Raw genomic sequence first — 13,218 nt, 5'->3', positions numbered from 1 at the left:
GTTTGTTTTAAGCATAACCAAATGCATAGGTTTTTATCTATTAACCAAAAGACGTTTTCACCATTAAAAATAATAACAATCAGATTCAGGAAGTAAGATTACTTCTAAGTAGATCAATCCTATGGTTACCTATATAGTTCAACTTATTTAATTACTTAACTTTTATACACAGAACATTACAATTTATTTAAGTGTACAAAAAATTGACTCACAGCCAAGTCCTCCAAAATAGCATTTTCAAGTTTTTAACAAGGTTACATAAATAGGGTATGCTTTGCTAGTATAAAAAGATGCTTTATCAATGGCATTTTACCACCTAATTGAATAAAATACCTACAAAAACTAGATGATATCTTTAAGATGCATATAGAAACTCTAGGAAAAGGTGCATATTGTTAAAAGCAAATATTCTGCATACTTCCCCTGGAGTAAACTCTATTGAAGTCAGCACCATTAACATACCTGATATGAGCCACATAGGACCAAACTTCATAGGTTCATTATTAATAAAGCAAGCATATTTAAAAGCAGTCACCAAACACCCAAAAACAGACTCTGAACAGCCCATATCTCAGAATAAAATCAAGAGGCACTTAAAACAGATAAATTGCAAGCAGAAAGTAGGAGGTACTTTCATAAAACGATGAAAAGTAGATACTGTTTCTTACTAGGAAAGCAGGTTCAGTGGGTTTCTTATAATACTGAGGCAAAGTATCTGCGATCCATCTATTTCTGTAAATTATAACAAGGATAACACCGGTAAGAAATTAATATATTTCTTAGCCAATATTCCAAATTAGCTTTTATTTTCACACTAACACCAAATCAAGTAAAATTTACATCCTCTCATACAATCCAAGGTTTTTCATAACCTTTCATTTTAATTTTATAGGATATTAAAAATCTTCATAGGCTAAAGATATTAGGTGGATTTCATACCATTTAGACAGACTCTATTTCCCAACAATATAGCAGCTTACATTTTTTCCCTTTACAAATTATCAATTTATGGTGGAGATATAATGATTAGCACTGTAATAAGCAAAGATCTCAAGGGTTTTATGTTTCTTTTTATTTTTAAAAAACCAAATCTTTAAAAATGCTACCGACAAAGAGAAATGAGATTCTTACACATTCTTACACTTATTACATCTTACAAGGTTGCCAACATTGCAACTTGGAGAGCATCAGTCTAACAAAGCAATATAATTAGTAAGGAGCAGTAAATCCCAAAGAAACAGAGATTCGTTCCAAATGCGACACCCTGAAACCACTCATCCAACCTTTAGAAAAGAAAGACGCAGCTTTGGAAAGGAAGAGAACTAGGAAGAAAAGTTACACAGGCTGAGTTAGTTAAAAAGGTGGTGAAATAACCCGAGGCACGAAAGAAAACAAGCCAGAAAATAGCACAAGAGAGTTGCTAATGTCATTCCACTGTTTTGACCGGCATCCAATTCCCCCAACCGTGTAAAGACCTACGTCGCGGCGGAAGAGGAGGAAGCCACCGATCGCGAGGCTGGCGAATTTCTGACTGATTGATAAAATTCCACAAGGCAAAGAAAAAAGGCACGCGTCCAAAAGAAAAAGGAAAACAAAGGAGCAAAGAAGCCGCCAACCCAAATGACTCCCAAGCAAGAATAAGCCCCATTTAAGACTGGCGGGAGCACAACAGATTGCTCGCAATCTTCCGAGTGGTTCTCGCTTGCTAGCTCCGCCTGCCTCGGCTCTCGGGCTTTTACGTAAAGCCCCGTTGAAGGGCCGGGCGGCAGCGCTTACAAAGCAACTCTCATCCCTCCCTCCGTCGTTCGCTTAGTGAACTGGCCACCGCCTTCTGCTCCCCTGCCCCTTAAGTAGAGCCAGTCTCTGCTGACAGCTCTACGGGTACAAAATGGGGTTCTCTTCCCGTGGGCGCCGCCATTTTGTGAAGAGCCGCCCCAAGCGGTCCTTGGCATGGGGTCCGCCGCTGCAGCTTCCTCGGCTCGAGGGTGCGGGTAGCAATAATACAGGTGCGCTGGAACGGCTGCTGGGGTCTTTGGAATGGTTGAATTAAAATGACCCCCTCCAGGGAATCCCCAGCTGACAGTTTACGTAAGGGACGTGCGCAATTACTGTGCTCAGCCACGGAAATCTTTCTACTCGTGCTCTACGCAATTTGCCTAGCCTAGCCTTTGCTGCTACCGCCGCTAGAGTACACATAAATTGAAACTGACTCGCACTGGTGAGAGGGAGACCCCCCTTAGTTTTTGAGTCATTCGAGGACTGTTGACGACTCTCCCGGAATGATCGAGTTTCCGTTTTTATGGGACACTGGTCACTTTACAGTATTAGGTTGATTTGAGCATTTCTGTAGGTATTATTTCGTTAAAAAGCGGAGATTCCGCCGCCTGAATACTGTCGCTAAAAGCAGAAAGTTCTGTGGGAGAAATTTCTACAATGTTTCATGTAGAAATTATACAAGAATTTATAGCATTTTTAAAAAGCTGGCATGTGTTCCTAAAGGGGGTTTCGCTACAATTATATGTCGAAGGCAATTCTTACTAAGCATCTTATTACATCACTTTCTCGTTTTTAATATAAAACTGCAACGGGATGAAAAATCATGGACTTTGACTTAATTTCCTAAAGAAATGCAATCTAAATTTTAAAGGGAATATTGGTATGTTTGCAGGGTCCTTGGTGCTCTCTGAGCTTGTTTTCTTGCAGATGTTTCATTACCCAGGTAATGAAACTAGGTAACCTCATCAGTGCTAGTAAAGAGTGCTGTTGTTTGGATAATGAAACATCTGCAAGAAAATAAACAAGCTCAGAGAGCACCAAACACCTTTCATATCAACTCTGAACTACAAATACCGGTATTCTCATTTATTATTGATATCTTTGCCAGGATCTCTTGAGATCATAAACTACTGGAATCAGTTTTTAAACCAAGTTGTAGTTAACAAAGTGTCAAATTAATAGCATGGCGATGACGGGCTGAGTTTTCAGCTCACCACATAAAGAGAGAAAAGTGTTCCCAGTTTCAAATATACGCCTATAATTTTGTTTAAATGCATCCTCATCCATGTTACCATGAATAAATTAAAAAGTTAAGAACTTTTTAGCAAACAGCCTTGTAGAATGTAATCATTTCATGGGCATATCTCCTACTTTAAATAGGAAAAGACATAATTTTAAAGTATGCATTATTGTAATTTGAATTATCAAGCTAACAACTGTATATTAGCCTTCATTCATAACTGTTTATCCAAAAATCATTTATGATTAAGGTCCCTTTTAATGTATGTATAATGCTCTAAGACATGGGTGTCAAACTAGTGGCATCATGTTGCCGTCATGACATTTTGCAATGTTTTTCCCTTCATGGAGCTGGGCCGGGTATGGCCTGTGTATGATGCATCCAGCGGGATGTCAGTTTGACACCTGCTCTAAGAGAACAAAAACATTCTTCAATTCCATACATACAGATTAAGAATTCTAATTCCACTATTGTGATTATTTTTCCCTTTATTCATATTCTCCTTCAGATCAATTACACTATTCCTATATATTGCCACATTGAAGTCAGTGAAGTAATTGAAACTGAATCCTAGGCTGTTGTGTATAAGATTAAAACTTTACATGCTTTTCCTTCCTTTCCAATCACTTATTCATTCTGAAAAACAAATTCTCTCCTTATTGAACATAACCACACAATATATTATAATTGCTATAAAAGGTGAGGCATTTATAGCCTTGTGAAAGTTGCTGAGTCCAAGCCAATATGGCCATAGCAAGGGATGCTAGGAGATGTGGTTTAGCAGGAGAGAGAGGGAGGGAGAGAGAGAATGCATTGAACTCCCTCCCTGCTATAATTCCTCTGATACTTATCTTTTATGGCCCCTAAATCTCTCTTCTGCTTATACAGAATATGATTAGGTATGCAACATTCAAGATGCACAACATGTTTGGATTAAGAAACCTTGAGCTTTGACTCTAATTTTTACCAATATCTATATGATTACTGGACACTTATAGCATGCATTGCCTCAAAAATAATTTACCACTGTCTAAGGGACAGATTCTGCCTTCTACAGTACTCTACAATATTTTAAGCATTCAGTGTTTAATCTTTTTACTTCCCATTGCAGGAGGTAGAACTGCAGAACAGATTTCCTTAATATGAATTAGTGTTCACTGCCAGAATGAGATTAAAATTGATAAGCTTCATCATTATGCTCTATCAAATGTGTTTGGTTTAATGTATAGGCAATTTCTAAATATATTTTATAACTTTTTAATTGTGAAATGTATTTTAGTGAGTCTCAAGAAATCACATTTTATTAAACTTTTTAATATTTCTTATGAACCATTCTTAATTCTAGGAGTCAGAATTATCCAATGATTACTTGTGAAAATAAATGAGAATATGTATTATAAATAACTTCACTAAAAATTTACCTTTTAAATTTTCTAAAATCTATTAGAGAAGGATATTTATTACTATTTAAAGAAACACAGTGGCTATATTTATTCAAAAACACCTAGTCCTCTTCTTTCAGTAAGTATTCCATCTGTTTAAAGTTTGGAAGAATGGAACATTTCCTATGCCCCTAACCCTGGAACAACCGGTAGTAGCCCTACCTCTCTCTCTCTCCTGCCTTTTCTCTTTCCGCCCGGCTTTGTGTGAAGTTTGCGGCACATTGCAGATGAGCCCTTAACCGCGAGAGAAGCCTATTGTTCCCCGCCAGGAACTGCTCGTTGGCAGGCCTTGCTTTTGCCATTTCGAAGCTGCTTTTTGCAGTGCCTCGACTGACCGCCGGGGTTCGCTGTGTTGCGCTCTCGCCCAGGCAGAAGCACGGCTGCCTCAGATCTTTTTGTCTGAAGAGAGAAGTGAATCTTGCTGCTGCCGCCGCCGCCACCGCTGTACAGTGTGTATATATGTGTGCGCGCGCGCGAGTGTGTGCGAGAGAGCGAGGGACGGGAGATTTCATGGATTCGCGACTGTAATACACATACACTGTCAGTATCTCACTCCAGCCTCCCCAACCCCCACCCTACCACAACACTAACCCAATTCATTGTGCGATTCAGCAGCACCATGTTGAGTCTCATGTGCAGGCTGGCTTGGTTGGGCTTGTGGTGTTGAGAGCAGCAGGCAGGCAGGCGGCGGCGGCGGCGGCAGCAGCAGCGAGAATTACCGAGAGGTGCCCCTCTCCCTCCCTGTGTGTTGTGTGGAGACAGGACTTGCAATTACCACTCTCCGGCTTCTCTTATTCCTTTTAAACTTTTTTTTCCTTTTTTTTTTTAAACCAAGCCCCTCTCCATGGCTGATCCCCGGCCGAGTACAGGAACCTGGATCTCTTAAAGGCAAGGAGGAGCCGCGGATTGTTGTTGTTTTTCTATTGGATTTTTTTTAAGGAGACAAAACCCAAATCTTTTAAATCCGAGGGGGGAAAATGGCAAACTCGGCCGGAAAAAACCAATCAGACCATCGGAGAAAAGGACTCGCTTTTCTGGACGAGCTGCGGCAGTTTCACCACAGCAGAGGGTAAGGAAAATGGGGAGATGGAAGGGGATGGTGGTGGGGGAGGTTGTTTAAACAGACCGATTTTTAACTTCCAGCCCCTGCCCTGAAGGACGAAGCGGCCCCCTGCGAGGGGAGAAAAGGGGGAGCAGAGTTGACAAGTTGTTTGTCTTTCTCTCTCTCTCTTTTGCCAGGTCTCCTTTTAAGAAGATCCCTGTGGTGGGTGGAAAGGAGCTGGATCTTCACGCTCTCTATACCCGAGTCACCACTTTAGGCGGATTTGGGAAGGTGAGTGGAAGTTTTTCTTTGGCTTTCCCTCCCACTAACCTCCCCTCGAAACTCTATTCCGATCCTGGGGAAAAGGCGGTTGGCGGGGAGTCGGGATCGGTCGTTCTTCAAGCCGGCTTGGGAAGGAGGGAAATGGAAGAGGGAAGCAGGCAAGGTTGGTTGGCGGCTCGGCCTTGTTGGGGAAGAGCCGAAAAGGGGGGATTCAGGGATGCCGAAGACAGCTTCTCGTGCCCCTTTCCCTCTGCCCTCGATGTTTGGCTCGTTCCTTCTTTTTCTGGGGAGAAGACGAGTGCAGGAGGTTGTGTTTGGAGGCAGTTTTTTCCGTGTGTGTGTGTGTGTGTGCGCGCGCGCGCGCCTCGCACAGAGTGCAGTTTTAGTGGAACTCAAAATTAGCGGGCATGTTTAACATCGATAATCGGCACGGAGCATGGGCTAGGAAATGATCCTCGCTGCCTTGGGGGGGCCTTGGCGCTGTCCAGGAAGCCCCTTCCGGGGAGAAATAACAAAAGGGGCAGCCAAGACGATGTGTAATCAAATAGCCATCTTTAGGCTTCAAGACTAGGAACAGAAATGTAGGCCTCAAAAGAAAGGCCTCTCTGTATCTGTGGAGCTTGCGGAGGGGGGGGGGGAGACTCAGCGGGACGATTTTCCTGCACCCTCAGCTGATGGGGGCGGCCCCCACCGAGACTTTCTTGGCTCATTTTCAACTTCTTTGGGTTTTAACGGACCGCGGGAGGATTTAAAAGCAGACAACAGAGGAACTCCCGATTGGTTATTGTCCAGGCAGCGAAGACAAAAACAAACCTCTCCACAGAATAAAATCCGTTCACGTTCTCACTCCTCTATTTAAAAAATGTAAAACACAAGGGGAAGAGCAATATTGTATCTCAGGTGTCTGTCAGTAAGAATAGAAAATCCAGATCCTATCATTTTTTTTAATCTTTATCATATTTGTTTGTTTCATGGCAGCCCTTTTGATGGTGGCAATCAACGACGTTGTGTGTGTCTGTGTGTGGATTTGTGCATCTCTCCGTGTGTTGTTTTTGACAGGTATCTGAGAAGAATCAGTGGGGAGAAATAGTGGAAGCATTTAACTTTCCCAGAAGTTGTTCTAATGCTGCCTTCGCTTTAAAACAGTATTACTTGCGGTAAGTGCCATCAGGTCTCTTGAAGCAGGGCATTAAGCTTTGAATGGTATTTCAATGTTTGTCAAGGTACAAAATATCTTTACTTTCTAAAACATTAAAATTGTGTTCTCTTGCCAGCTGAAAGACTTTTCTGTTTGAAGTTTTTGAATTGCTTTCTATGTCTACCAGAATTAAAGTTCAGGTGCACAAATAGCTGTTGTAAGATTGTTATTAATAATACTAGTTAATATTAGTATTTTAATTGCTTTCCTAAGAAAATATAAACTACTGGATTTTAAAAACTTCATTTTAATAAGGAAATGGCATTCTTGTGCTTTAGAGACTGACGTACTGTTATTTTAAAGGCTGTATGTACACATTGTTATCAAGAGTATTGCTGGTCAGATCTTGGTTTAGTTGCATTCTAAATATAAAAAATTTAAAAACATTCTTCAAATTATTTTTGAAATGATTTTTAAATATTCAATTACAATCCTAATCAATTGGTCTTGTACCCCTCTTCAGAGACTTCATTAAAAAAAAGAATTGTCGTGATTTTCTTATGTTTTTTTAAACTGAAAATATATTTACAAATTATATGGTAGTTTATACTAGAAGATCTGTTACTGTACTTTAGTTTAGAAATCCAGTTGTATCAATTGTGACTTGTTTTAAAAAAGCATTTTGGAGGTTTATAACATAAATATGAGACCTTATCTCCCACTCTTGTCAATTTAAGAAAGAGCTACAGTCTTTTATGATATGCAGGTTCTAATAATTTGAAATCAATCTGCTGAAAAATTATCATTCTGATAGAGAAAATACAATTATATTAGTACAGTTATTATTGGTTGTCCTAGATTGACTTCCAGTTGGAAGCTGCAGAGTTCACAGCCATAGTGTAGAAACAGTTATTTAATTATCAGAAAGTCTGGAAATTCTTATGTAGAATTACTTAGGTGTGCACATATATAATTTTTGTGTATTTACTTTTTGCAGTTTTGTACTTTTATTTCTAAACAGCCTAAATAATATTAAAGAACTTAATCCATAATGTTTAAAATATTTTTTAGTAATCAGTGCTGATCAGTAAAGAGACCCACATGATTTATGCTATTAGAGAGATTGAATATCAAGATGCCTTTTTAGGAGTTACAAACCTAGAATAAAATTGAACCATTGCAATTGTAATTTTGTACCCAGTTATCTAAACCGAGACACTAAGCACCCTTGACTGAGAGTTCACTTGTTTGTCTTTTGTTTAATCTAGGTGATTCATTTTATACTTTCTTCTCTCTAAAACGTAGTTTGAAAATCCAGTTTTGTACTTTGGTTTTTAAATAGATCTAGCTTAAAATATTTGGTCCCAGTGTTTTCAGAGTGGTTTTTATATATTAGAAATATATCAAGAACATATTGGAATGTTATAATAGTCTAACAATAATTTTGAATGAGTTTTATTGTTTCAGATTCTTCTTTAATCAAAGCAGACAGATCCACTGAATTCTTGGAATTTTCATATAGTGTGATAGTGAAGCAAACTATTAGAACAATATTAGAAATAAAATGGCTTTTAATATTGTTCTTTGCAAGAGTATTTCTAAGGAAACTTCAGAACTCCTGAATGGAGAAAGCTGTAAAGAGGGAGAAATATTATTCATGAATTTATTTAATAAATTTAACAATATTTTAAACCTTTTGAGGAAGAACTTGAACAATCTTTCATTTTCATGTGTTTGAATAATTGTAGTAATGTAAACTTTATATTGTTGATACTTGTATAGTAGTGATCAACCTAGATTCTAAAGCTTTTCCCACCTCAATTCCTAATCACATATTTATTTTATTGATTAGAGGTTTACCTGTATTATATAAATTGTAATTATTTTTCAAGGTACACAGATATACAATTGCTTCTTTTCACTCAATTCTCAGGTAAACAATTGTGCTTTATTTTAAGAAAGGATCTTTGAGGTTGTAAAGTGCCTTTCAGAAAGAGACACCCTGTTCTTAAACTGAACATATTTACATTATTTATTTATTTTTAAACTTATCTCCTCTTTCTTCAATGATTCACTTCTCATTTTATATTGGCAAAAGCAACTATGTACAATATATTGGATTGAGAAAAAAAAGGTTTTCCCAAAGTTACCTGGTATGCTTTAGGGTAGATAGGGACTTCATTGACCTAGTCCAACACTTTAGCTATCATATCACACTGGCTGTCTTTCCAGATAGTGGGTTTTGCTACTACTAAGTGTCACACATAAATATACTTAACATCTGCAAGCCACAGGGCAAAAATACCAAATTTATAGTGAGTATTATATAATGCTAGCGACATTATTCATAAGCATTTTTTAATTTATCTTCACATCACATTTTTGTTCATTGTTCATCTTGGGATAGTGTAGTGAATGAATGACATAACAAAAATGCTTTTTTGTTTCCATCTAATCCTTTTGATGGATCTCTAGATATTAGCATGGCTATTGATACATGTTTTTAAAGTACTCTATGATGATAGAAGTATAACTGGTATTATTGATGCTTGGAATGTTTTGGTATGATGTACAATTTCCCATGGAAGCATAGGCTAGGATAAGTGAAAATATCAAAATGAACAAATTAGGTATTCTATATATTCATGTCTTGAGTACCTTTTAATATTGTATTATATAACTATAGTGTGTCAAATTAATATTTATGGTAGACTAGGATTATAGCCAGCATGATTCAATAAGGGAATACTAAATTTGTAGTTTAGTTATTTATCAAATTTATATTTTGTTGAACTGTGAATCAAATGTAATTGTTCTAAACAAGCTGGTGTATTTAAAATAGAGTTTCATAGTTGCTGACTTGTTATTTATTAGTTACATTTTTTAATGACTGCCATTCCCCTTACTTTAATCTTAGAAGTAGACTTTTCAATGTGTGCTATATCTCTTAAGTAAAAAATATCAGAATTATTTCAGAAAGATATTCTGCTATTTTACTGGCTTAAGACATGCTATGGAACTGAGATCATTTATGAGAGGACTATATAATTGAGTTTTCTGTTTATCAGCAAACTGAGGGATGCTGTTTCTATTAAGTGAGCAAATAAGCAATGATAAAATGGCTAGGATCTCTTATTTCTACTTGACTTGTATTTCCCATTCCAAATAATAGAAGATACAAATACCATGAGTATTTTAAAATGTGTGAATGGCTTTAGCAGTCTATATGTTATGCTTTGATAAAGGTGACATTCTTGGTTCTGGAGTGCTGGGGAAATAATTTGTGTGGGCAGTGAGGAATTTTTACAGCTGGTTCTAAAACAAATTGAAATATAATGAAGGTTATTTAACTGGTAATAATACTCAAGGTTTCCCTTTAGGAGCTAAGGGGGTCATGGACCAGAAGCCAGATGTTCACTGTGGTAGCCCCCCTGCTTTGAAATACATTACCCCAGAAAAGTGTCTAGCCCCATCATTGCTGACATTTTACAGACCTGTGAAAATATTTTTTTCAATCAGGTTTTCAAAGCTTAATGGTTATTGAGTTGTGACTGTTCCTTTTATGTTTTGACAGGAGGTATGGTATTTTATTTTGCATTGGGAGGGTTTATTTATTGATTGTTTTTATATTTTTGAACACCACAAATCTGTTTATATGGCCAGTATAGAAATACTTTTCAAGGGGCATACAGGCTCAGTGGTTAAAGATGCTGAGCTTGCCAGCTGGAAAGCTGACAGCCCTGAATGGAGACAGTTGGGTGAGCTCTAGTTACTTGCGCCAGCTCCTGCCCACCTAGCAGTTAGAAAGCATGCAAATGTGAATAGAAATGCCCACTTCAGAGGGAAGGTAACAGCATTTGGGCAATGCTGGCTCCCTTGCCTAAGAAACTGAGATGAGCACCACACCTTTTACCTTTATTTTAGAAATACTTTTAATATTTTTTAAAATAGCATGTTTATATGTTTAGTGCATGGGTGTCAAACTCACTGTACCATGTTGCTGTCACGTGAGGTTTCATGGGGAAAACCATTCGCGGAGTTGGGGTGGGCCTGGCCTGCAAGTGACGCATCCGGACTGCAATTGACGCATCTAGCCTGCGGGCCACTAGTTGGACAGCCCTGTACTAGTGGAACCGAGGGACTTTTCTAGCTTAAGTGGCAGGCAACATACAAAATGATTTGAACTTTCTGTGGCTGGTGATTGGAGCTGCTGGCTGGAAGATGGGGGAAGGAGAGAGATAAAGAGGAGCAGGTAGTGGCCTTTTAACTCGATTTCATTTGAACTTTCTGTGGCTGGTGATTGGAGCTGGTTTATGAATCATATGATTTGGTTTATGAATCATATGTTCATAAACCAAAATAGTAATAATACATTCTGGATTAGTGCGCTTGAAATTGTGATTTTCCAGGGCGCTGCTCTGGAGAGTCCAAGCAAGGGTTAAATACAGCCAATCTGCCCAGAACTGAATTGAAACTTTAAGCCACGCCTCTGGTGCTAATTATCTTCAGTTTTTTTCAATTCAGCTAGCCCAGTGGACGCGCTAGAGTTTCTCTCCAATTCTGAGATAGATTGCTTGGACTCTCAAGAGTAATTTAAAATAAGAAAAATAAGATAATAAGGAAAGTAATCACGCAGAGCAGGCTGGTGAGTCAAAAATATTGTTTTTAATTGGCGTTCTCACCCTTGGCTCTCCTGGTGTCCAGGGCTTCGCTCAGGCTCCTTGAGGCCACAGGCAGCTGTTGAGGAAAGCACGTGGGTTGGAGTGCCGACGCCAGCGCTGTTGGGGCACCCATACTGGGGGCCATTTCCCGCTGGGAGCCCGCTGTTGCCGTTTGCGCTTCTTGCAAGTCAGATTGCGGCACGAGCTTCCAGGGCAGCCATTTTGGCCATTAGGGCTTTAGAATTTGGCGTGCAAAGCAGCGGTGAGTTCCGGCCGCCATTTTGGATTGCGCAACTTTCGGTCTCGTCGAGTAAAAAAGTTTGCCGCAGCTGCCTGAAGCCTGACTCTTTGCAGGAGCCGCTTGGACTCAGACTTGACCGGTGTGACCGGCGACCTGGGCCCCAGTCCAATTGTTTAATAGCGGCGTGGGATTGTGGCCTGCTGGGTCGCCCCCTTAGATCTCCTGCAGGCGCTGGGAGCGAATTCTGCTCGCGCGAAAAGCTCCAGTAATTGAATCAGGCCTTGCAGTTCTTGTCTCCTCAGGAGCATCGTGCTGCGGTGGGCTTTGTGGAGGTGGTGAGTGGTGGTCTTCCCATCCCCTACTATCCTGTCCAGAGATTATTACCATGGCAGATCAGGCCCCTGAAACTTCTGAAGGTGTCTCTTCAAGAGCCCCTCTAAGACAGGCCGGGAAAGCTGCCAGAGAGGCCATTAGAGGGAGTAAGCCTTACTCCAGGCATGGTCCCAAACAAGGCTCTCAGGCCTAGACAGAGATGCCTTAAGACGCCAGAAAGCCTTAGAAAAGCAGTTCTCCAAGGCCCAACAGTAGGCCCATTCTTCCCTTTCGGTGTCTCCTGGGGAGCCCTACAGGGAACTTCCTCCAGCCCAGAGAGAGCCCATTTCTGATAGTGAGGAGGAAGGCCAGGAATTCTCCCCCACGGCTTCCTTTGCCATGGCAGCTTCTCCAGGCCCCTCCATTGCTGACCAGGCCGATCTCTTTGCCTGTCCCTCAGATATGGAAGAGGGACCAGTTCCAATGGGACCCTTGGCCCCTCAGCAGCCGATCCCCGGGTCTGCTCAAGTAGTTCGCCCCATTGAGAACCAGGGGCCTAACCTATCTAGCGAAATGCAGGATATTATTAACAGGGCCATTTCCCAAGGCATTGAGGCAGGCATGCAACGGAGGGGCAAGCGCACTCGCAAGACCCACCATTTGCAGCCCCAGGAGGACCCTAGAGAGATGACTCCTAGCCTTCCACCCCCGTCCCCGCATTCTTCGGTGGCTACCGATGATTCGGACTGGGAGGAGGAGGAGGATATCCTTCCTAGGCAGGAGGCTGAATTCTCTGGGGATGAGACAGGCCTATTTAAATTGGACAACTTTAAAACTATTTTAGACAAGGCTAAGATCTCAACTCGCCTGGGGTCAACTCCCCCAGCCCAAGAGACCGTAGACCCTGATGACCTTTCTGGGGACCTTTTTGAGGAACCTATTTCGGTCCAGAAATTGTTCCCGTGCCCAAGATGTTCCTCAACTTAGTTCAGAGGCAGTGGGCGCAGCCGGCCACCATGGCTACCCCCAGCAGCAATGACAAAAAGCTGTACACGGTGGATGCCAGCCTGGAGGATCTGCTCAA

At 40.5% G+C, this 13,218-nt stretch overlaps 1 protein-coding gene and 1 long non-coding RNA gene across 4 annotated transcripts in view; one reads left to right on the top strand and one right to left on the bottom strand.

The window, feature by feature from the left end:
- Window positions 1–1,587, bottom strand: part of LOC309394792 — a 482,407-nt gene extending 480,820 nt beyond the window's left edge. The window contains exon 1 of the long non-coding RNA XR_014175793.1: window positions 1,480–1,587. This is a non-coding gene — a long non-coding RNA (uncharacterized lncRNA). The remainder of the gene's footprint in view (window positions 1–1,479) is intronic.
- A 294-nt stretch (window positions 1,588–1,881) lies between these two features.
- The window catches only part of ARID2 (AT-rich interaction domain 2), a 219,367-nt gene continuing 208,030 nt past the window's right edge, over window positions 1,882–13,218 (top strand). The window contains exons 1-4 of one of the 3 annotated variants that reach the window (XM_081958391.1): window positions 1,882–2,006; window positions 5,294–5,527; window positions 5,698–5,791; window positions 6,842–6,939. In XM_081958391.1, coding sequence (XP_081814517.1) covers window positions 5,436–5,527; window positions 5,698–5,791; window positions 6,842–6,939 — 284 coding nt within the window. In that variant the 5' untranslated portion in view covers window positions 1,882–2,006; window positions 5,294–5,435. Of the gene's footprint in view, window positions 2,007–2,079; window positions 2,347–4,926; window positions 5,528–5,697; window positions 5,792–6,841; window positions 6,940–13,218 lie in introns of those variants that run through there. The other 2 variants (XM_081958392.1, XM_081958390.1) reach the window with 2 other exon arrangements.

The sequence above is a fragment of the Natrix helvetica genome, assembly GCF_964273705.1.
Source record: "Natrix helvetica genome assembly, chromosome: 6".
NCBI lineage: Eukaryota > Metazoa > Chordata > Lepidosauria > Squamata > Natricidae > Natrix > Natrix helvetica.
Note: the sequence above shows the minus strand (reverse complement) of the source record. Positions and strands in the feature narration are given on the sequence as shown.